The following is a 25900-nucleotide window of genomic DNA, read 5'->3' on the forward strand; positions in this document are numbered from 1 at the left end:
AATAAAGGTTATCTAAATCTAAATCTATATTATGCTCCCTTCTCCTATTTCCCCCACAACAAGAAGTCTGAGAAGTGGGTTGGGCTGAGAAAGAGGGACTGGCTCAAAGTCATCCAGCTGACTTTTGTGCTTAAGGTGGGACTAGAACTCGCCGTCTCCTGGTTTCTGGGCAGCACCTTAATTGCAACACCACAATGGCTCTCCATTCATGGTATGAATGGGGTTGAGAATCTCTTTAACATTGCAGATTGAGTGTGATATTCATAACTATCCAAAGGAAGGACAAGTGGGGACACACGACATGTTCACCATATCGCTATAGTGCAATGAATGAATAACTTGCATTAGTTGCATGGTGCAAATTGCAGAAATAACATAATTAGAATGTTTGCATATCTCTCATGATGCCCATGATACAATCATGGCTTGTACAGGACGTTGGTCTTACTGGATTGGTAGAAACTTTATTTCTGATGTTTCCTGTCAGTTTTTAGGGCAGGGAAGAGGGCGTAGGCAAAAAGGTGTTTTTTTAAAAAATCCTGCCAATTAACCTGTGATAAAGACAAATAAAGCCTTTCAAATTGTTTTATCAGAGTGTTGCCAGCAACAGGCAGATGCTATTTGTGATCTGCTGGAGTTCATACCTTTGGGGGGGGGAAACTTCCTTCCTGTGGCAACTCTCTTCCTTGTAATAAGAGATTGAGACATAAATAACTTCTTTTGTTCAGATGAATTTCATATTCCCTCCTGCTACTGTCCAGACTATGCAGAAACAGGAATAAAGAAAAATTTCAGAAGCTGGAAATGGTAATTACTACATTTGTAACTGTTGCAAAGATCACAGGAAGTCACTTCTTTAGATACCTTTTTTTGTTTTTCACATTTTCTGTTTATGCATGTTTATTGTATTTGTAACTGTTTTTAATTTTATCCCTTACTTATTATTTTTGGGACCCATTTCACTTTGTAACATTGTTCTCAACCTTTCTCAGCTGAAATGCAGGAAGCTCATCAGAAAATGTTGAGTTTCCAGATCTTATTTGCCACTTAGTAAGAATATAGAGGTGATTATGTTACAAACACACACAAACATTTGATTGACACAGATAGCTGCAGGCAGAATTATTGACGTGTTGATTTGCATGGCACCCACATATGTAGTTAACACTCCCGCATTATTTACTCAATGAATTATCTCAGCAGTCGCCCTTCAGTTGTTTCCATCACTACTTTTTATTTGTAATACTTTGTCTTGTTTTCCTGACTCAAGGCAATCAAAACAACCAAATCATCATCATCATATTATTACTATTGTTATTCCTTCTTCTTCTCCTTCTGCTTCTCCTTCTTGTTCTCTTTCTTCTTCTTCGTTCTTCTTCTCCTTCTGCTTCTCCTCCTCCTCCTCTCTCTTCAATATCCACTGTGTTAAAAATATAAGACTGTTTAAAAAGCCCACAAACATCACACACCTGTTATCCCAAATTAATAAAAGCTAAGGGAGAAAAGCTCATTGTGCAAAACTCATGGACTAGAGCAGTGTTTCTCAACCTTGGTAATTATAGGTTGTGTGGACATAAACTCCCAGAATTCCTCAGCCAACAGGTTGAGAAACACTGGAGTAGAGCAAAGCTGTGGGCTAAGCTTCTAATATTAACTACGGTAGGAGGAAATTCCATCTTTGCCATCTTGCCAAGAGAGGCATCTGGCATTCTCATAGGAAATATTCCATAGGTTTTAGGAGGTGTTGTTTTAATCCTATATCCACTGCTGACAGGTGTAAGCTTCACACCGAACAGTAAAAGCAGTGCAGAAGATTAATCTCAAATGGAAATGGCGCCTTCCGTTTCTCTGAATCGTGAATATTTTTATAATAATCGTTCCTCTTAACAATTAATACAGTCAGACCTTCTGTGAGACTTTCTGGAATTAGATGGCCACTTGAATGTTAAAGCTGTGATGGACTGGATGAAGCCCATGTTTAAGTCTCAAGCACACAAACACACTCCAAATTGACCTTACTGGGCAATTTGACTGCTACCCAGAATTGCTTCAAAATGGGATGGGCAGCAAATTAATTAATTAATTACTTGAGGCAAATTACTGTCTCAGGCTAAAATCCCTCCTAGGCTATTGTGTGTGTGTGTGGGGGGGGGGGAAATGGAAGACTACATGCTGTGACAGATTTTGAAAGCTATGTATTTATATATACATGCAACATACCATAACTGAATTAATTCTGCCTAACTTAACTATATTTCAGCCTGTGTTGGGGCCAGGGGCATGTTTAATAAATGGATTTCTAACCACTGCACTGCTGCAAACACCAAGTACTTTTTAACACAGGGTCACAGTGCCAGCCTCTCAGGCTGTTTTTAAAATTCTCCTGGAAGGCACCAAGGAGAGGTTTTCTTCTCAGTCACTGCTGAGTGATAATTTAGGCATTATTAATTCAAAGTATAATTTCCCAATCATGGGATATATAAGTTGGAATCTATTCTGTTCTGGTCAGATTGATCTGGTTCCAAATGGGCAATAAAAATGATCCGGGGATTCAAAAAAGAAATCCTATTGAGAGGAACAGGGGAAATGGGCACGTGAAGTCTTAGAAATGGAAAATGGATATGCTAGGACTCCTCAAGAACTTGGAAAGGTGCCACCAAGGAAGGGTTGTGACCTATCATCCCAAAATTCTAGACACGGCACGAAGGCCAAACTTAGTTAAATGTTTGAGAAAACACCACAATGGTAACAGCAGTTGAATCTCTACTAATCTCTTGCAGCATGCAGAGTTGTGGAAAATTTTTGTGGGGGGGTGCTGTGTGAAGAAGGGTTACTTGCACAGCCCAACAAATTGGGCCAAGAATGATGGGTGCTCTCCATTTCTGTCAAGCAGCCTCTGAGCGATATTATTCTATATGTTCTATTTGCAGAGGCAAATGCATTGCTTCTGCAGAAATAAAATTGATCATTTGCCCACAGGGTGTCAGCATTTTGTGTATCTATAGATTTATATATCTCAACAAGTGACAGCAAAAACTTTCTGGAAACAAGGCTGTGATAATTCACTTGCATATTATTGCCAAGAAAACTACAGGGATGTATCCATGAATTTCTCCAGGAATTAAATTTGTTCACAGAGTATTGTCTGTGTCCCCATCCCCCCCCCACTCCACAAAAAAGTCACCTCTCCCAATGTGATCAGTCTGTTTTTTATGCTCATTTCACATAAAATATGGGTGGAACATCAGTTGCAACTTTGGTCTTGAAGCCTAAGTACTCTGTGGATTATGTTGGCTGGGGAATTCTGGGAGTTGAAGTCCACAAATCTTCAAATTGCCAGGTTTGGAGACCCCTGCTCTATATGTATAGTTGCCTACAATATGCACATAGTGCATGTGGTAGTCTAAAAAGGGTTTCCCTATCTGGGCAAACTTGAGAGGTGTGGACTTCAATCCCCAGAATTCCCCAGCCAGCATGGCCATGGCTAAGAACTCTTTTAAGTTGAAGTCCCCACATCTTCAAATTGCCAAGTTTTGAGAAACGCTGGCTTAAAGCACTGAAGGGTTTTCAAAGCATGTCTCAATATGTTTTACACTTTAGGTTTTACAATATCTAGGGTTACAATACATACCTCTGAATCATTATTCCAGACCTGTTGCTTCACTTCTTCTGGCAAGCTGTGAACTGTCCAAGATGTGGCTTTAAAGTATGAGAAGCAGACCCTTTCATTTTAGAGCAGGCCCATTCCTGGAATGTGATCTTTCCACTTGGCTAGTTTAAAACGTTTGAGTGCCATCTTCTCACAGTTTTTAGGTTGGTTTACTGTAAAATTTATTTTTTAAAAAAAATATGCCATCAACAGCTACTATAATGATATAATATATAAGTTGATGATTATGTATAAACACATCTAATCTGTAAACATTTTAGAAGTCTATTTTAAATGGGGAAGGACCATTGGTGGTTGAGTCCTACTTGGAAAGATTACCCAAGGCCTGCTGCCTAAAGTCATGAAAAACAGCTGTGGGGTGGTGAACCTGGTGGGTCAGCTGCCCCAAGTGGTAGAATATATAGTATCCTTGATGGATGTTGCATATGTTGACTGGGGAATTCTGGGAAATGAAGTCCATACATCTCAAAGTTGCTAAGGTTGAGAAACATTGATCTATGGCTGCCAAAAACTGAAAGAATCTGGTAGCCTCTTTTCAGAAAAGGTACAAAATCTTCAGGAAAATGTTTGCCTTTTAATAACACTTGGTACTCTCAAAAGGTTTTGCCAAAGATTTTTGGAAAAGTTGCTTTTGAGTTTTTCTTGCATGCAAACTAAGGCATCTCCAACATTTTCAGACCCGGCATATTTTGACATGAGCAGGCTGTTAACATTTCTAGGCTTGCTCTTGGTGGAAAACCAGCTCTCTGAAGCCTCAATTGTCAAGTTATTATATCTTTGTATAAATTGCTGCAGGCCGTCGGCAAGGCAGTCACTGATGGGAAATCTGTCTGCAACTCTGCCAATGAGTGTGGTAAACTGCAAGCCAGATAGATCAAGAGTGTAACTAGTACGTTCTTTTGTTAAAATGCCTTGGGGAATGAAAATTATTCTGCTTGGCACTAGAAAATTAGTTGATTCATCTCTCAATGACGCTATTCCTCGGGATAACGTGGTAGAAAATCCTTTTTAAAAAAACTTAGTTTATACCTTCCCAGGGGGATTAGCATGTGATGGGGGTGGGGTGGGGGGTGGAAGTCGAAGTCGCAAGATGTGCACCTATAGTCATCGTTTGCAGTCTTCACTCTGAAACCTAGAGACCATTTCTTTCACCTCAGGTAAGAACAGCTGCTCTTTTGAAGTTTCTTTACCAGAATATCAGTTTCCTGTTTTTGAAACTCCGATCTATACTTGCAACTCGGCTTGTAGCCAACACTGTGGCTTATCTGCTGATAGGAAGAGAGCTGGCTTGCCCTCCCCTTTAGTTGGAGACCTCAGCCTCTCAGGCATCCAGAACGAAAATTTCAGAAGTCTCTCTGCAAGGGACTAAACAATAGTAATATATCAAGTGTTATAAAAACATTTATACGTTGTATGGTAGCTAAAATCAGCTTTTTTCAAATGCTACCTCATTTTGCCTAATGGCAGGGCTAGTCCTGTACCAGCCAAGACTGATTTGGGATCAAATCCAACCTGTACATTAAAAATGCTTGCATGAAGTCTAATATGTAGGTAGTGCCTGTGTGCTGTTGGTCCAGCAGTCTATAAGGTTTATACTGCCTAAATTATTTTTAACAGGTTTCGGCTCATCACAGTATTTTTGCAAGGAGTTCATATGGAGTTAGCCTGTTAAATCATCTCACCAGTCCTATAGGATGCATTAAATTATTTTTCTCCAAGATATTCTCTTCCAAATGAGATTATAGCACCCAGAATTCCAACCCAGTTCTCAAAAGTGGCTGTCTCAATATATCTGGAAGGTACCAGACAGAAGATGATTTTAGCTAATAGACCATGATTGATCCAGGTTTATCTAGGATAGACATGGGAGTAAACAGAAGATTATAAGTTATGTTTATCAAAACACCACCTATTTCTCAGTTACTTTTACCTTAAGATAATCTCCCCATTCATACAGCAACTGAACACTCCTGCAGGGACATGCAATATAAAATATTTTTTTCCTCAGACACTGTGTCCACCAGACCCAATATTGTTTCCTGGGGATCTCTTCAGCTTTTTGGGGTCCAGGGCTTTTGATTGGTGTGCGCTCCAAAAGGGGCAAAGGCAGGACCACAAAATCCCTTAGTTGGATTTTATGCACTTTTAATTTGTTAAGATTATAGAACTTCATTACCTACAGTTAATACTTAGCCCTAAAAGTTTAATAGGTGACATTCAACCGCTCTGTATTTCTTAATCCAACATCTTGCTGTTTATTGTGTGTGTGTGTGGGGGGGAGAAATAGGAGGGAAGGAATGTATACAGCCTTAAGAGACTGGACAGCCATTTGTATAGGGTATAGGTATACAGTAGGGTTTCCTGCCTTAGCAGGGGGTTGGACTAGATGACCTCCAAGGTTCCTTCCAACTTCTTCTTCTTATTATGATTATTATGATTATTATGATTATTATGATTATTATTAAGATCCTGGAAGGAAAAAAATCTGAAGACAACTGAACAATAGCAAACAAAGGTGGTGATCACAGAGAGAGGTGAAGACATAGAAAGAGAAAGCACAAGAAGTATCCACAAAAATATATTTAAAAAAAACTCTAAACATATAGTATTTCCTCTTGTCCTCATGCCACAAACTATGTCTCTATAGGTAGTCATCAACTTATCACCACAATTGAGGCCAAAATTTTGATTGCTAAGCAAGACTCTTAAATGAGTTTTGCCCCATTGTATGGCCTTTCTCGCCATAGTTGTTAAGTAAATCACTGCAGTTAAGTTAGTAACATGGTTGTTAAGTGAATCAGGCTTCCCCATTGACTTTGCTTGTCCGAAGGTTGCAAAAGGGGATCACGTGACCCCTGGGACACTGTGGCCATCGTAAATATGAACCAGCTGCCAAAGCTTCTGCATCTCGATCATGTGACCCTGGGGATGCTGAAGTGGTCATAAATGTGAAAAACCGTCCTAAAGTCATTTTTTTTAGTGTCATTATAACTTCGAAGGATCACTTTGTAAGTTGAGGACTCCCTGCATTGCTGTAGGACACTGAGCACCAGCAGGAGAGTTAGGATGGGCTTAGGGGAACAAAGCAAGCTGGTTGGAACTTGCTAAATCAGGAAGACAGAGAAAGCAAAAATATCTTGTGGTTGCCTTCACTTCCTTTTTAGCCTTAGCTGCTTCAAGCTGTGCTCCACAGGAAACAGCAGGAAAAATATATTTGGCTAGTATCCCGTAAATAGGGTGATCTGGGACCCTCCATTCCCCCTCCCCCCAAAAATCATGGCTGCTTCTTTTCTTTTTTTGCTTTTAATACCTATCTGATTCATCAACCAGGCTGCATGCTGGAAACTCTTCTTGCGGTTTATCAGTGGGGAAATTACAGTTTCCTTTCTGCTGTAAGTTTTGAATTCTATCCAAATGACTTGACTAGAGAGAGAGCTTCTGCTGGGAGTGTGCTCTGCTTTGATGTCCAGTCTCTGGTAGCAGGCGGGCAATGGGAGGAGAGCTCCCTGGCAGTTGTGGAGAGGATGATGAGGCTGCTGTTTCGCACCAAGGCAAGTGCAGCTGTCTTTTGCACTTGGCTGGGCTTGGCTGAGCTTGACTTGGCTCAGCTCAGCTTGGCTTGGGTGATGACAAGAAGCTTGGTCTATCTTAGCTAGTCCGTGTGCAACCACCAGAAATGGAAGTGAAGAGGAACCAGTGGAAGGAGAGAATGGGACCATTCCCTAGCCGAGATTATTGCACATTTCGTAGAGTGGATGGGAAGGAGTGTTATGGGGCATGTGGAATCTGCCTTGATAAGTTTCTGGACCATAAACTTGATGCAAACAGTCACAAGGCTTCTCCATGCTTCTTAGTAAGGATCTTGTCCCTTTAGATCTGTCTTACGCCAATATGGCTGTCTAGCAAGTGAGATAGTGAGCACTCTCTTCCCTTGGTTACTATCTGGCAAGGATGCCCAGGGCTGAACCTCGTGGCTTCCTATATGTTCCCTCCCTTGGTTCTTGCTTGTTCTTTCACTTTGTTTTTGTAAGAAGAATTTGTAAAGGATTGATTTCTTTATCAGAATTGCACTTCCTTCCAGAAATGAAAGCAAAGATTTTCCCCAATTTATTAATCTTTAAGATACGAGGGAGATTGTTTTGGATTAACCAGGAACATAGATGAACAGATTTTATTTTTCTGTGCAGCCTTTCTTTTGATGACAAAAAAAAGTCTAAAATCCTGGTTATTCTTTTCAGATGAATGTATTTTTATTCATGCTTCACCTGTATCTGATCTTATTTTGCCCTTATTCTACCTTCAATCTATGGGTGTGAATATACTCTTTTCTCAGGGTAATATTCTCAAGCACTGACGAAGATGGCTGTGGTCCACAAGAGCTTATCTCATAATAAATCCACTTCATTAGTCTTTTAAGATGCCACGACATTCATGCTTGCTTTTGTTGCAGGAGACTCATGTGACTAACTCTTTATAAAATTATTATTCCTCATTATTCAGTTAGTGTGTTTATTGAGATATTTTTACATTATTCAGTTAGTGTGTTTATTGAGATATTTTTACATTTGGAAAATAGAAGAGAAAGGGATAATTTTGTGTGGTGGATTTATGGATGGATGGATGGATAGAAGGATGGAAGGAAGGAAGGACGAACAGACAAACATGGATACATAATGTGTGAAGCCCAAAGTATTTTGAATGAAGTTTAGGAACTCTTCCTTCTTTAATATTTCACAAGAAATCAAACCTCTATACTGTTTTGATGCATAGATTTCCTAAATAAGAAGATGAATGTCTACTGGTGTGTAATGTATTGGAACTAATTTCATTGCGTGAACCTTGAGTTACAAGGGTAGAATTAATGTAGTGATGAAAAACAAAAGACTCATTCGTACTTTACTGCATTTATCCTTTTTTAAAAGTCTCTATTGGATTCCTATACTGTAATTTTTATTCACTTCTTAACCTAATTATACAAAAGCTGAAATCAGAATTTCTGTCAGACATATTCAGAATCCCCAACCCCAAGACTGTGGAATAGTGGTTAAGATTGGATGGCACTGGGAAGAGTTTGGTCTACCAGAAGGTATAGATGCTCACTGATTTTAAACCAGTCGCTTTCTTAGCTCAGCCTACCCTGCAGGCTTGTTCTGTGGATAACATGGAATTGATTTGCTTGATTTATAGCCCACAGGTGGAACATGCTTACCTCTACTTCTTGGACAAAGACTGGGGAAAGCTACACAATTTGAGCCCAACATTTCTGTTGCTAAGCAAGACAGTTCTTAAGTGAGTTTTGCCCCATTTTGTGACTTTTCTTTCCACAGTTGTTAAGTGAATCACGGCAGTTGTTAAGCTAATAACATGGCTGTTAAGTGAATCTGGCTTTCCCATTGACTTTGCTTGTCAGTCACAAAAGGTGGTCACATGACCCCGGGATGCTACAACCATCATAAATAGGAGTGAATTGCCAAGCGTTTGAATTTTGGTCACATGACCATAGAGAGGCTACAACGGTTGTGTGAAAAACGGTCATAAGTCACTTTTTCCAGTGCCGTTGTAATTTTGAATGGTTACTAAATTAAGTCAAGGACCACCTGCAGTTTTTTTTAAGTCAAGGACCACCTGCAGTTCACTGGGAAGATTTGGGTCAAACTCTCCCTCCGAGCCCAAGCTTCTTCTCAGGGTGGTTACTCTATGTAGCTATGGACACTGCTTGAGGTTCTCAGGGAAAGCCAAGCTATAAATCTAACAGACGATGTTTGAGTATTGGCAAAGGCAGAGTGCAGTGATATGGGAGGGTATCTGAGCCTACTTCTTCTTTGAAATGTGGTAAGTGCTGGCTTCGAAAACTCCACTCTGGGCCTGCTTTAGAGCTTCACCTGGCACATTGCAGAGAACCAACCTGCTTCAGGTATCATCATGGAAGAGGGGATGAGAGAGGAAAAGGGAATTCTGGAGATGGATTTGGAATCTGAAGAACTCAGCAGCACTTTTCAAAGTTCACGGAGAATGTTTTGGACCGGCGAAGCTTTTCAGCAACTCTCATTTCAAAACGCAAAAGTGTACAGTTTTCTTTTATGACCTCCCATAAAACCTACAGGATATCTGAGAAATTAGCACCAAGCTCCCTCCAGTATTTATTTATATAAATGATGTTTAAGTCATATCTTTGTCTAATCCTATGATGTTGAACAGCTCTGAGGTGTATTAAGCACAGGCACTTCTGCTTCTTTCTAGAAGCAAGCTCTGCTAAAACATGGGTGTAGTTCCTGTAGTGTGACAGCTTGTTTACAAGTACAGAATGCAATCTCAGAAGCTCCGCTTGCCTTGCTGAATTCCTTTCCTTCCCTTCCCTTCCCTTCCCTTTCTTTTGTCCTTCCCTTCCCTTTTTTTCCTTCCCTTCCCTTCATCAAAGAAGTTCAGCAAAGGAGGAAGTTGCTCCTCTTTCTTTATGTGTGTTTTTTGAGGTTTAGCAAGTATTTCTCAGATACACTGTCTGCAGTTCACTTCCCTCCTTAGAAGAAATAATCCTAAAATATTGTGGATTAAAACTCTTAGCAACCCACCTAGTTACACCCTCATCTAAAATGCAAAGGAAGTTTTGGTTTCTAAAACTACACGAAAGGCAGAAAAGCAACAAAATTTATGGGTGTGTTGTTCCATCCTTCAGCAGGAAACAAGATTTGTGGGCAGTATCTCTTGAATGCACCCATTTGAGAGCAAAGTTGTAACTTGACAGGAAGCCCAATTCTTTTCCACAAGCTGTAGTGCCCCTGTCTTTTCCTAGGGGTGGGGGGGGAGTGGGGAATTCTGACAATTGTAGCTTCTTTCTGGACTCTTACAGTATTTCTTGCCAAAATATTTAAGTGTGTATGCAGATATAGAAGAGACCAGGCAGAGTTGTGGAATTCTTCCATGCTTGGAAAATTTGAGCCTGGTCAAGCCTGGATTTATGCTTGCTGTGCCCTTCCGTTAGGTCTTATCTCAATCCCTCTCTGTCTATCCTGGGCATACAGGGAAATAGTTCCATTAACTGTTGAAACTGTGCTGTTCGTTTTCCTTTAGGCTCTTCGTTGTAAGGGCAAACTTCAGGAAAAAACCAAACAAACGGAAGGAAGAGTCTCTCTTTTTCCATCTTGGAATTGTGGTTTAATTCCATTCCCTGTCCAAAGAAATTCAAGTGACATGCAGGGTGACCAGATATCCAAAACCAAAAAATAAAATAAAAAAATCAGGATACACTAATTTGTATAAATTCACAAACTTATTAATGTTTGTGCCTAATTTGTTTTTGCAAAATTCTTAGGCACACATCCCTGCCACGTACATATTTTTAATCCAATGAAATTTTCATATAACCTTGTGGGGTGGGTGGGTTTGAGAGCATCTTGTAGAATTCAGCAAAGTTCAGAAGGTAAGCAATGATTGTAGAGTTGCTTGATTCCATTTCAGTTTTTCTCATTTATCCAGAGATTATTTGTAATGGAAAAAACATTGTCCTACAAGTGAATTTAAGTATTTATGACCTGGTTCTGAAGTTCCCAGGGCTGCCCCTGCTTCTCATGGTCACATAACTGCATTATAGGCACTTGGCAACCATCCACATTTATGACCATTTGCAGTGTCCCTGCAGTCATGTGATCTCATTTTATAAACCAGTATTTATTTTTGGATTTTGGCACAACCGGCCTATACAGATAGTTCTCATATTATGACCACAATTTTAGGACCAGAATTTCTGTTGCCAAGTAAGGCAGTTACTTAATGAGTCTTGCCTGCTTTTATGATCTTTTTTTGGCACAATTGTTAAGTGAACCATTGCAATTGTTACCGGACTTATGCTGTTGTTAAATGAATCCCCCTCTCCCCCCCCCCCTTTGCTTGTTGGAAGCCTCCAGGAAAGGTTGTAATGGGGATTATATTATTCTGGGATGCTGCAGCAACTGTCATAAATCTTGCTAGTTGCCAAGGGCCTGAATTCTGATCAAGTGACCCTGGGGATGCTGTGATAGGTTGTAAATGAGAGGGCCAGTCCTAAGTCACTTTTTTGAGCACCATTGTATGGTTGTAAGTCAAGGGCTACCTGTAGTGAACACTTGGTTTGCTAAATGACTGCGGCATTTGCTTAGTAGCCACGGTGGTAGCTTAACAACTGCTGCAGAAAAAGTTTGTAAAATTGAGTCAGTCATGTGAGTGATCTGCTTTATGACTTCTGTGACTTATGACCGTAATGGGCAGGCTCCATTATGGTTGTAAGTTGAGAACTGCCTGTACTTCCTCTCAGCATTTGAATAACTACTATAGGTATCCAACCTCTTTCTTTTGGAAGTCTCAATTGATATTTAATTAACATCGCCCAGAATGCTGTTCATAGCATCAGGGTCATCTGCATGGGATGGAGAGAGATCAAAAAGTTAATATCAAAATGAGGTAATCAAACTCTTGCTTTTTTTTTTTGCCCCTGCCTCCACCCAATGCTGCAAAAGGTAAAATTACATTTATAAACAGAGCTTTGGATTTTGTACAAGCATGGTCAGTTTTTCATCATACCTGTTATGTACTGGGCTCATAGTAATACCACGTGGGTTGCTGGAGCAGCTAATGGCTCTCCAGCAACCCAGACTACAAGTTTCCAGTGCTACAATTGGCTAAACTAAGCAATGGTTGCTTCAAATCTATTGGCTGCCGCCTAGGGGCTAAACTATATATTGCGGCTAGTTGCAGCCATTTGCTCAGTACAGATTCTGCACGAAATAAAATATGAGTTTCCCTGTACTCAGTTACCTCGTCTTCATTCCTGCGCCAAAGAACCCGCTATTTATCAATACCATTTTCTAATTAAAGTTGAAATTCAATCCATTGACCGGAAGTGGTGGAATTGTTGTTTAACTGAAAATAAATATGTCTGAAAAGCAAACAATCCATTTCTCATCCTCATTGGAAAACATTAGTAAACATACAAGGTGAAAAATAAAGCTGGTTAATTCCCAAATTCTTCTCAGGCTGAGCTTAATATCAAGCTCACCTCTACATGTTACGTTCCCACCATCCTGATACCATCCTATGCCTGCGAATAGGTCTGACACTAAGAAAGAAGGAGCCACATCGAAGGAATTGCTCACCTTGCCATAAATTAAAGATTTTGCTATGGTTCCTTACATGGCATGGGTCCGGAATACCTCAGGGACCACCTGCTGCCGGCGTCGACTCCCCTCTGCCCTGTGCGTTCCCACAGAGAGGACCTCCTCAGGGTGCCTCCGGTCAGAAAATGCTGGCTGGTGGCCCCCAGGGGGAGGGCCTTCTCTGTGGGTGCCCCGGCTTTATGGAATCAACTGCCAGTTGAGCTTCGGATGGCACCGGATCTTCGCTCCTTCTGGCGCGGGTTAAAGACCCATTTATTCGAACAAGCTGGCCTGGCCTGATGGGGGAAATGTTAGGGTTTTAATGTTTTTTTTTATATTTTGATTGTTTTAATTCGGGCAACAATTTAATCCTTTTTAACTTTTGTACTTCTATTTATATGCCCTGTTCACCGCCCTGAGTCCTTCGGGAGAAGGGCGGTATAAAAATTTAATTAAATAAATAAATAAATAAATATTGGTGAAAGGTGCAACCAAAAAGTTATAAAGAGAACAACTACATTTCCCAGCAAACCTCTTCATTGGCCCTTCTAGATGCAGCTGCTGGGAGTTGTAGTCATCATCTCTTAAAGAATGACAAGTTCCTGTCCCTGGAATATTATGTTGAAGAATTAACATTTAAATAGTAAAAATAACAAATACATAATGCATTTATCAAGCCATTAAATCAATAACAAGACAAGCTAAATTTCAGTTAGAAGTTATATAGTAAAGGCAATTTTTTCCCATTCAAGTTCACACGGTTAAGCAGCCCTGCGTGAGAGGAACAGAGAAATTTATAATGAATACATTATTCAGCTTTTTTTTTTACAATTATAGCCAGATTGGCTGGGAATTTTGAAACATACTTGACTGGGAATCTTAAAACAAGCAATCCATAATGGAGATCTGTTTAGTAGAATACTTAGAATTTGGGACTGAGACAGTGGAGTGAGAATTCCGATCTTTTGGGTGTTGTGAAGATGATCTGAATTTGTATGGAAGGATAGAAACCTTTACCAGTTTATTGATAATCCTTAGAATTCCCTTATATTGCTTCTTCCTGATGCTCTCAATATGTCTTCTTTAACTTGATATGTTGAGGTGTGTTCAGAAAGTAGCTTGTATAATTCCTAGACCAGCTTGATAGTTCCAGCTTAGAGAAATATTTCATAAATAGCTTACAAGTGTGGCTGTTGCCATCCTCCCACCCATTCATAAATAGTACAAAGCAACTAGTATTTTCCATTTGGGGAAAATTTTCATAGATATCTAGACTATTAAACAGAATCTTCAGAAACTTAAAAATAGAATAGTGGGAAATTTGAGTAGGGGGGGTAGTGAAACTGATTCTTATCTACCTCTGCTTCATTAGAAGAATTGGCTTTCTGCCCCCATTAACGAGGCAGAACATTAGTTATGCTGCTCCCTGAACTTGGTTGTTTGCTTGCAGATGTTTCATTATCCAACTAGATAATATCATCAGTGTTAGTGAGTTGGAGTTTACTCCCTGCTTATATAAAATAGCTTCCCCTGCCAATTTTGGTGGGGAATAGTCCTCTGACTAGTATAGTTTTCTGCTTATTTCTTGGTATTGCTTATCTGGATGTTGGTTGCTGGATACAACGCATTCTGGTCTTTTTGTTCCCTTCTTAGCTTTTTTAATTGTTTTTTTTAATAGTAGGTAAATGTGATTTGTCTCTTAATATCTCTATTGATGGCTGATTTGTCTAAATGCCAAGCTTTTAGGAATTCCCTACCATTTTGGGTTTTAGCTTGGTTTAGGATGCTCACAGGTTCCCAGTTGAAACGATGGTTCAGCCTGTCTGTGCGTTATGAGATTAAGGAGTTTCCATAGTGCCTTCTGGCTGCTAGTCAGAAGGACGTGCTCCTCTAATCATCTTCTCTTCTGTTGAAACATTGGTTAACAATTCGTAGAATAAATTTCTGCTACTCGTGTTCCCAGGTGGTTCCTCTCCAAATTGCTGAAGAGAGATGTGAAAGAGGAGAATACTTCCGTTTGCATAAGGAAACTCTTGTGCATGAACTGATGTATGCATCTTTCCAATGTCTAAAGAAATGTGAGCACTTTTTACAGTCTGTTTACAGGCATAGCCGTCTATTCACATATGTGTAGAGGCCCTTTTGGTCTGACTTTTAATAATAATAATAACAATGATATTACAGGCTACTACAGACTCTTGATTGGTTTTCCATGAGTAGCTATTGAAATGTCATTTTGTCCCCAGGGCTCGCTCCTTGCAGAGAGCAAGAAATCAAAGGCACTTTATTTAAGCAGAATTATCTCCTGCTTGCTCGGCTCCAAAGTCCTATTTCAAACAAACACATCCAGTTCTCACTGTGGCCTCTCGGCCTGCTGGAGCAAGGCAGAGGCTTTGTTAGCACTACATGGTAGACCAGACGAGAAACCAAGGTTATGAAAGTTCATACAGGTAATCCTTGACAGTTCATTTTCTGCCCGAAGTTACAACGGCACTGAAAAAAGTGCCATATAATCATTTTTCACACTTATGACCGTTGCAGCGTCCTCATCGTCATGTGATCAAAATTCAGATGCTTGGCAACTGACTCATATTTGTGACGGCTGCAGTGTCCTGGGGGGTCATGTGATCACCTGTGGCAAGAAAGGTCGTAAAATGGGGCAAAATTCACTTAACAAATGTCTCGCTTAACGAGAGAAATTTTGGGCTCAATTGTGGTCGTAAGTCAAGGACTGCCTGTACAGACTGAAATAGCCGAGGGTGCTTTGCAACCGGAAGCATTTGACAAAAATATGCCCTGCCTCCCGAGTGTTAGAAGGGGAATATTTTCGCCTGTGGAAAGATTAGTTACTTCAAACAAACAAAACAATTCTCTGTTCTCTGTGCTGTAAATTGCAAGTATGTGAATTGTACAATTGGAAAAACTCCTCTTCTTTTCTTAAGGGTGGCAAATAACTTGTCTAATGTCTGGGGCGGAGGGAGAATATTTACTTCCATTTTTGTGTGCAAAGTTTCTCAAAACAAAAACAAACTTTTGTGGCTTCACAAATAGTGAAGTGGCTTCATAGGACAGGGGCCTGCAACCTTGACAACTTTAAGACTTGTGGACGTCAGCTGTTGCCTGTTGCCAGACAAGAGAACTATATCTAGCTAACCCCTATTCCCAACTCTGTAGCTTCTGGCCATTACAGTTGTCTGCTGGGTATGGTCAAAATTGTTAAGATGGCCACTGCAACAGTGCAGTCAAAGTTCTGCAATCCACCTAAAATCCAAGTAGAGCTTCAGCTGCAAAGTTGTTATTGCCGTCTTGATTCTTTAATCTGTGGTTACCCTGACTCTATTTGTTTTAGTAGCTTCTGGTTGTAAGATTCAAGATGCATTTCTGGCAAGGAAGAAGTACAGAGAAGAAAGAGTACAGAGAAGAGCAACAAAGATGATCAGGGGACTGGAGGCTAAAACATATAGGGAACAGTTGCTGGAATTGGGTATGTCTAGTTTAATGAAGAGAAGGGTGAGGGGTGACATGATAGCAGTCTTCCAATATCTGAGGGGCTGCCACAAAGAAGAGGGAGTCAAGCTATTCTCCAAAGCCCCTGAAGGCAGGACAAGAAGCAATGGATGGAAACTAGTCAAGGAGAGAAGCAACCTAGAACTAAGGAGAAACTTCCTCACAGTTAAAACTATTAACCAGTGGAACCACCTGCCTCCAGAAGTGGTGAATGCTCCAACACTGGAAGTTTTTAAGAAGAGACTGGACAGCCATTTGTCTGAAATGGTATAGGGTTTCCTGCCTTAGCAGGGGGTTGGACTAGATGACCTCCAAGGTCCCTTCCAACTTATTATTATTATTATTATTAAGTCACCCTTCCCTTTTGTGCCTGCCTCGGTACAGACCAGAAATCTCACGTTCAGAATGGAAGGTTAAGATGCAAGTTTGCTATATGCACAGAGATGGAGAGAGGAATACAGACCCACAGTGGAAGAATGGAGTTTAAAACTAATGCTGCTAGCCGAGATGGTGAAATTGACTGCCTTGACAATACAGGTAGTCCTCAACTTACAAACATTCATTTAGTGGCAATTCAAATTTACAGTAAGGTAAAGGTAAAGGTTCCCCCGCACATGCATGCTAGTCGTTGCCGACTCTAGGGGCCGGTGCTCATCTCCGTTTCAAAGCCGAAGAGCCAGCGCTTGTCTGAGGACGTCTCCGTGGTCATGTGGCCAGCATGACTAGACGCCAAAGGCGCACGGAACGCTGTGACCTTCCCACCGTAGTGGTCCCTATTTTTCTATTTGCATTTTTACGTGCTTTCGAACTGCTAGGTTGGCAGAAGCTTGGACGAGTAACCCCCAACCTGTTGATATTTAAAGGTAAAGGTTCCCCCGCACATGCGTGCTAGTCGTTTCCAACTCTAGGGGCCGGTGCTCATCTCCGTTTCAAAGCCGAAGTGCCAGCGCTTCGTCTCCGTGGTCATGTGGTCGGCATGACTAGACACCAAAGGCGCACGGTACGCTGTTACCTTCTCACCATAGTGGTCTCTATTTTTCTATTTGCATTTTTACGTGCTTTCAAACTGCTAGGTTGGCAGAAGCTGGGACGAGTAACAGGCGCTCACTCTGTTACGCAGCACTCGGGATTTGACCCGCCAAACTGCCGACTATCTGATCGACAAGCTCAGCGTCCCAACCCACTGAGCCACCGTGCAGTAAACAAAATGACTTATGACATTTTTCAGACTTACGACAATTGCAGCATCCTCATAGTCACGTGATCAAAATCTAGATGTTTGCCAACTGGTTGAATTATGATGGTTACAGTGTCCCGGTGTCATGTGATCACCTTTTGTGACCTATTAACAAGCAATGTGACTGGGGGAGCCAAACTCACTTAACAACCATGTTACTAATGTAATAACTGCAGTGATTCACTTAACATGTGTGGTAAGAAAGGTTTAAAATGGGGCAAAATTCACTTAACAAATGTTTTACTTAGCAACAGAAATTCAGCTGTGAATGTAAATCTGCATTTTATATTTCTTACAATTTTGAGACCACTGTTAGATTTTGTACAAGACAAGGAGAAAAAGCAACGTGTGACTTCTGATTTTGAAGATTAGATTTGAGGTGACTAGAGAAATACTGTGGATTTAAAATTATATGGTTGTCCATATTTGACAATATATATTAAATTAAAATTAAGACAAGACTGCACTATGAATATTGGTTCTTTAGAACGTTGAGCATTGGTATCTTATGATATTTTAAGTATTGGTATTATTCTTTAAACTTAGAGGGAGGTGGTATTATTGTTTCTGTGTTGAAGAAATCAGAGGCCACTATTATTATATATTTGATGATTTTTGTCACTTTTTAACTTTTCCCATTATTCCCTTTTCCTTTTATATTATTTTTTATTTTAATGTTTGATTTTGAAATTTAATAAAGATATTTTTTGTAAAAAAAGGAAACTTAAAATGTAACAGATCCTGCATTCTGCACCACACAGCCAGACCTGAAAACCATAGGAATTCACCTGTGTCTTAATCTTCTTTGATGATCTTGGGGAAAAGTTATTTGGCTATCTGTTCTTGTTTTGGCTGCTCAAATGCTAAATCCAGTTTATTTTGCAGGCAAAACGGGAGCCCACTTGGATTGAGAGAGACATGAAAACCACAGAGAAGGTAAGATTTATGTTCTCACCCACTTCTCAGAAAAGTTTCTTTGTTTTGCATCTCACTTTTTCAGAGAGGGCAAATGCTGAGAGTTGATTGGTGTGGTGTAGTTCTGCACTGGACTGGAGCTGAATTAACGAAGGACATTTTGCATTCTTTCCTTCTGAGGTTATAGGCTGTCTTGATGCTCAGTTTGAGCCCATGTTTGGAAATGCAGAAGACTGGTGCATTTGTGTAAAAAGAAAAAGGAGGGAGGATTTTGAGTTCTTGCTTCATCCCCAAACCAGAGGAGACTGATGCTGATTTTCAAGACCAATCAGCCTGGCGAGATAGATGAAGCTAATCTACTATTCTGATGCACCTTGCTAAAAATGTGAGGTTACTATTTCATGAAAGAAGCAGATTGCAACCCTAGGACCTATGCTAAATTTCTTGTGATTTTAGCTTTGGAAAATCTTAGCATGGGCCCTTTAAAAGAAATATTCTTAAGGGGCTTTGGTGTGGGTAGGTGGATGTCCCTTAAAATTGTGGTTCCCTTTTCAAACATTATAAATTAACTATTTTTTTAAAAAAAAATACTCATCCTTTCCATAACCTGGTGTCTTTCAAATGTATTAAGTCTTTTGCTTCTGTGCATATTCTGAGCGTTTAATAAAATAGAGCAACCCAAATTGTGAATGGTAGATCTGAATTGCATTTCTTTAGATAGTTAGCTTTTATTTGTTTATTTGTATCCCCCTTTTATTATTTTTGCACATAACTCAAGGCAGCGAACATATCCAACACCTCTTCTTCCTATTTTCCCCATAGGAGCAACTTTGTGAGGTGGGTTGGGCTGAGAGAGAATCAGTGGCCCAAGGTCACCCAGCTGGCTTTTAAATTCACTTTATATGGCTAACCACCTAACACATGATTCCGGCTGGCTAACAGTCAATTAAAAATAACCAACAATAAAGACCATTTGAAAGACAATGTCAATACCAACGCTGCTAACATTGGATGCTCTTGCTTTGACAACATATGGAGATGCAGCCATTTTCCTTCTTATGTTTTACTCTTAGAATTAGAGTTAGAATTAGTTGATACTGGGGGGGGAGGAGGAATGTGTATGGGAGTTAGACATAACAATATTGTAAAAGTGTGAGAACTGTTTTTGAAATAAGAGATGATAAGAAATGGTGGGTTGGAGAACAGGAGGGAAAGCCTGCATTTCAAACTAATTGGAGAATGTGATTTATGACTGTTAATTAGAGGAGAGAATTGTGCTTGATACTATGTGCTCAGGGGAGGGAATTCAGATTTTGGCTTTGCCTATGTACGCAGAAGCTATGCTACTCGAATAAAGATTCTTTAAGGTAAACAATGCCTCGAGGTTCTTTGAAGGGTTTCATTTGTCGGAACCATGACGGTCAAAACAATATAATGTGTTTGGAGCAATTCAAAAACATAGAACCAGAAGCCCAGGAATGGCTCACCCAATAGCCTGGGGGAAGAATAAGCTCTTCACTGGTTTACAGGTAGTCCTTGAGTTTGAGCAGAGGCAGGGAATGATGTCCTTTTAATGATTTGTGGACTTCAACTCCTAGAATTTCTGAGCCAGCCATGCTAGCTCAGGAATTCTGGGAATTGAAGTCCACAAGTCATAAAGGGGCCATCGTTCCTCACCCCTGAGTTAGGACCACAAGTGAGATTAGAATTCCAATTTTGCGATCGTTTTTGCCATGGTTGTTAAGCAAATCACTACAGTTGTTAAGTGAGCTACAGTGATTGTTAAGCAAATCTGGCTTTCCCCATTGACTGCTTGTTGGAAGCCAGTTGAAAAGATTGCAAATGATGATCATAGGACCCCCGGGGTGCTGCAACTGTCATAAATATATGCCGGTGGCTAAGCGCCCAAATTTTGATCAAATGACCATGGGGATGCTGTGACAATCATAAATGCAAAGAACGGTTGTAAGTCGCTCTTTCAATGCCATTGTAACTTAGAATGGTCACTAAACAAATGGCTGTAAGACAAGGACTACCTTTACTAAAGGCTCTCAAAGTCAGGGCCATTCATATCTAGGAAAGGGTGCACAGTGTTTTTCAGTGCTGTCCTGGAGACGTGTCTGATGCCACTCTTGAAATCCAGGATGGTACATCTGTGAGAGTTGAATCCTTCACTCTGCTTTCAACTAGGTCTCACTTATACATGTCCAGATCAGCCCTCTCATCCACAGATCCATCCATGCATGATGGATATCTTAGCACAACCCAACTTAGAATTCAAATAACAGAACTGTAGACCAGAGTCTCCAAGGGTCCAAAAATAGGCATAGGGGGGGAAGAGCCCTCAAAGCTGAAACATGAAATTGTTCTAAGATATCCAGACTTCCTTATTTGCCTCCATCCCCCTGCCATATTTCCTATATACTGATCTACATGTGCCAAGATATAACATTGTATTTCTGGTTTCTGAGATGTTCTTGGGGTTGCTTTTGTCATCCAGTGACCCTACCACACAGCAGAAGTTTATGGTACCAATAGAAGAGAATATTGGTAGTTCAGGTTTGAACTGTAGGGTCCTTGGTGCTCTCTGAGTTCTGAGCCTGATGGCCACCAAGCTCAGAGAGCACTAAGGACAGTGCAGAATTTTATGGGGAGGCTCTCCATAACAACCTCAGTCCATCCCTGCCCACCCATTCCTTCTTCCATCTTTCCCTCCTTCCTTAAAAAAACCAGGATTAAGGTCTAGAAGAAACACAGAAGCAGTCTGACTTTTCAGGGGCAGCTTGTCTTATTTCTGGAAGAACTCCAGATCTTGCCCACATTATTTTGAAGCTTAGTTTCTCAACCGACAAACAGGGGGGAAAAACACCTTCTTTTAAAAAGAGCATAGGGAAGCTGGAGTTCCCAAGAAGTTAAATGCTCTGCCCATGAAAGTGTTCTGTTTTGTCTGTGCTGCCATGGTTCCCTATTTGTGTTATTTTTATTCCTACAGATGTTTCTGGGGCCATGGGGGAAAGGAAGAAGCATTCTTGAGAACAACAGTGAGGTCCTGAGAGAGCTTTCCGTACCATTTACTGTTGTTGTTGTTGTTAGCTGCAAAGTCGTGTCCGACCCATCGTGACACTATGGACAATGTTCCTCCAGGCCTTCCTGTCCTCTACCATCTTCTGGAGTCCATTTAAGCTCACGCCTACTGCTTCAGTAATTCCATCCAGCCACCTCATTCTCTGTCGTCCCCTTCTTCTCTTGCCCTCAATCTTTCCCAGCATGAGGCTCTTCTCCAGTGAGTCCTTCCTTCTCATTAGGTGGCCAAAGTATTTGAGTTTTAGCTTCAGGATCTGGCCTTCTAAAGAGCAGTCAGGGTTGATCTCCTCTAGGACTGACCGGTTTGATCGCCTTGCAGTCCAAGGGACTCGCAGCACCATAGTTCAAAGGCCTCAATTCTTTGGCGCTCAGCCTTTCTTATGGTCCAGCTTTCACTGCCATACATTGCAACTGGGAAGACCATAGCCTTGACTATACGCACTTTTGTTGACAGGGTGATGTCTCTGCTTTTTAGTGTGCTCTCTAGATTTGCCATGGCTTTCCTCCCCAGGAGCAAACGTCTTTTAATTTCTTGGCTGCAGTCCCCCTCTGCGGTGATCTTGGAGCCCAGGAAAATAAAATCTGTCACTACCTCCATTTCTTCCCCATCTATTTGCCAGGAATTGAGAGGGCCAGATGCCATGATCTTGGTTTTCTTAATGTTTAGTTTCAACCCAACTTTTGCACTCTCCTTCTTCAAACATTTACTGTACATGCTTTAAAAAAAAGGAAAAAAATGGTGTCAACCAAAAATTGCCCGTTCTAATGCCAAATGTCACTGGAACAATTTCAGGGAATCAAGTGAGCACATACAGGGTGCTTGTGGACACATGCAAACCAGGGGTTGCCTATTCGAGCGACCAACCAACAGTGGAACCAACCAACTTCTCAGAATTTGAAGAGAGCACCAAACGAACGGCCAGTCACACCCGTTCAGGATGAAGCATGAACCTGGGCAGTGCTTTGCTCTCCAGGCTTGCCGTTTAGCTCTCGAACATTTCGTTACCAGGCTACGTATCGTCATCCCTGGGGCTTCAATAGAATTCTCTTGTTCTGTCTTTTCTTTAGCTTGAATGTATATAAGCTAAAAAAGACTACGGTAGAACAAGAGAATTCTACTGAAGCCCCAGGGATGACGATGCCTAGCCTGGTAACGAAATGTTTGGGAGCTAAACGGAAAGCTTGGAGAGCAAACCCCTGCCCAGGTTCATCCCATTGCTTAATCCTGAAATAAGCGACTAAATCTTGCTGTTATTGCAGAGGAAATTAACTCTTTCAGGGAGTAAAATCACTGAAGTTGTGGGTAAAAGCTTGGTCTTAAATAAAAATAAAACCGGGGTGTGAGAGAGTTGAAGTGTTTCACGTTTACATACCACAACTCATGGTACAAAAGAGATGCAGGCAGGAAGCTCTGTTTTAACCTTCTTTGCATTGACAGCTAAGCAGCCCCCGCGCTTCCGGTGGGTTTGCTTTTATGGGGGTAGCTAGTCCTCTGTGAAATCAAGTGTGCCTGATCGGATGGCTTTCCTGCAGTCTTCAACCATGTTCCCATAGAGACCTTGCAGCTGGAGATGGGCTGTTTTGACCAGGATGGGACAGTGGAAATGGCTAAGCAGCTCAAGCTTCCTTGCCTCTTTGCCTTTCTCACACAGTTGGCTCTGGGGAAACGGCGTGCCGAAGCCTGCAATCTGCCCTTGATTTCTGCTAGCAATGTCAGTAAACCGGTTAGTAGTGCAGGCCAATTCCTCTCTGGTTACGCTTGTCTGCTTGTTTGCTCATTTGTTGGGGCAACAAGGCAACTTCAGGGATGAATGGTGGGGTGGCTTGGAAAATTTTTTCTTTTGAGTAGTTCTCTCAGCTGTATAGGAGGGTCTTTATTTCAGCTTTCTCCAGGCTGGCATGTTCTGGGTATCTTGACCTGTAGCTTTTACAATTGTTGCTCTTTAGCAAAGTGGCTTGAAATTGTGGGACTTCTCCACTAGTGCAATAAAAGGATAACAGCCTGGAAAAAAACTGTAGTGATGAGGAACGTAGACCAAAGTTTCATTCTAGGTGAACAGTTGGGCTAGATGTATCATGGTTGTGTTGGAGAGAGACGGTCCCAGTCAGGAGGAGAGGTCAAGTGGGGAATCAGTCTGGAATCATTAAGTAGACACAAGAAGGCAAATCTGACCTCTTTGGATCTTATCTCTAGCCTTTCCCAGGGGCAACTGCCAGTCTGGGAAGATTGCTGTGAAATAGGCACTGAGCAATGAAGCGGCTAGTTTATGCTGTACATGTGGGGTCTGATTGTGCATGTCTGACGGATTGCTACAGAATTCATTCCATGCGACCTTAACTTAATTTGACAAGGATGTTTAGAGTTTGCTCCAGAAACGTTCTTACCGTAATTCCATGCTATTGTTGCTTCATTTAATAGAGTTTTTGTTGGATTGTGGCATAGCACTTTCAGTAAACCTAATCTGTCTCTCAGATACGTTAAACTAGACATGTGGAAATTTGTCATGTTAAGAATAATATTACTTTACCAGAATGTCATCCAACAAAGAACATCAGCTGGTTGGTTTTGTAAACTCAGTTCTTGCTTAATAGAGGAGGCATGGAAATCTCCACCCTGTCCAACCTTGTGAGACAAACAGAAATGATTGAAGACAGACAATGAAAAAGCTTGAATGGCCACAGGAGTAGACTAAGGCTACTTGACTGAAGAGGCTGTGCCTGCTGAAGTGGGAAAGGGCAAAGCTCACAAGCAGAGCAATCCTTGGCATCTTCAAGTGAAGCTGCAAAACTTTCTGGGTTGAATACGGATGAGACTGCTTCATCCTGGTGCCATCTGAATATATCTGATGGCAACTGCCTTCATCCTAAGTTAGCCCACAGTGGCTGGACAAATGATGAGAGTTATAGTCTAACACTTGGTGGATGTTAGCTGGGGAAGGAGGAATACTGTAGATCAGGGTCTCCAACCTTGGCAACTTGAAGACTTGTGGACTTCAACTCCCAGAATTCACCAGCCAGTTCATCTTGACCTGGATGAACTCCTGGGATGGCTTACACACATCATATTTCTGGAAATTATCACAGTAGTTTGCTTGAGGAAGCTTTCTTTCTGTGTCCCCAGGGACGTTTTTGCAGAAATGCAGCCAACATCCATTGTCCACAATGACCTCAGGCAAAGGTTGGGAAAGAGTTATTTTCTGCAGAAAACTAGAATTCCTTTGCCCCAATTTGGAAACCCTCTAGTTGTGAGGACCCCAGAATCCTTCAACCAGTATAGCCAGTGCTCGGGATTCTTGGTATTGTAGTCTACAGCTCTAGAAGATGCTCAGGTTAAAAAGTATTCTAGTTAATACTTTCCTAGATATGGTTATGACTTCATAGTAAATACAGATTAAATTATAAAGTTTGGTTTTGGGTTAGTGTAATGTGAGAAGAAAATCAGTATTTATATTATGGTTTGTTTTCACGACAGCTAACCACAGTTTGGCATCATATGTTGTTATTGACTTACTGATAAGGAGTAATTATGTAGTGGAGTAATGATGTCATGGTTTAGATATCTGGTTTGTTCCCTGGCTAGTTTTTGTGTTCTGTCTAGGCCTTTAATCAATTCAGAGGGAGATGAAATAAAACTGGCAAAAATATGAAGGAAATCATACCAGGAATTGGGCAAACAAGCCTTGGATCAACTGCAAGATTGATTCCAGCTTTTTCAAGAAAGTCAAAAAACCATGACGGTGTCCATAAGCAGTTAATTAGTCGTGATAGTTAATAGATGTTGGCATGATCACTGGTAGTATATCACTTTGGGAATGAGTTCTTAATTTCACATCCTATCTATAAGATTTCTGGAGGTATTTCTTAGGAATGCCTCAATTCAGAGGCAGAAGGTACTTAATTCGTCTTGAGCAGAAGGTTCTCCAATGGCCTTTTCCAAATCTCTGATTCACTGAAAAATGCTGAACTAGGGTGGCCTTTGTTGACCTAGCACAGGGGTGTCAAACTCAATTTCATTGAGGGCTGCATCAGCATTGTTGTTGCCCTCAAGGGGCCGGGTGGGTATGGCCAGGGTGGCCGTGGCCTACTGGGTGGGCGTGGCTAGACTGTGTATGGCCTACTGGGTGGGCATGGCCAGCTCTATATTGTTCGCATCGAGGGTTCCTATGGGGGCCTGGGCAGGAGTGGGACAGATCTGAGGGTCTCTGGCAGAAGGAGGGTCTCTGGGCCAGGGCCAAGGCAGTGGGGGCCGTTCCCTCACTGTTTCCAGGATGGTTTCATGGGCCACATGAAACCACTTCGCTGGCCGGATCTGGCCCCCGGGTCTTGTGTTTGACATGTCTGACCTAGCAGAACCATTTCTAA

The 25900-nt window shown here is 41.2% G+C and overlaps 1 protein-coding gene across 3 annotated transcripts in view; it reads left to right on the plus strand.

Annotated features, from left to right (window-relative positions):
* Positions 1-7140: 7140 nt before the first annotated feature.
* Positions 7141-25900, plus strand: part of RPS6KA1 (ribosomal protein S6 kinase A1) — a 52619-nt gene continuing 33859 nt past the window's right edge. For 2 of the 3 annotated variants that reach the window (XM_083369852.1, XM_083369853.1), the window contains exon 1: positions 23028-23262. In XM_083369852.1, the coding sequence (XP_083225978.1) occupies positions 23110-23262 (153 nt within the window). In that variant the 5' untranslated portion in view covers positions 23028-23109. Of the gene's footprint in view, positions 7222-18424; positions 18476-23027; positions 23263-25900 lie in introns of those variants that run through there. The other variant, XM_083369854.1, reaches the window with a different exon arrangement.

Source organism: Vipera ursinii (genome assembly GCF_947247035.1).
Source record: "Vipera ursinii genome assembly, chromosome: 9".
NCBI classification, from domain to species: domain Eukaryota; kingdom Metazoa; phylum Chordata; class Lepidosauria; order Squamata; family Viperidae; genus Vipera; species Vipera ursinii.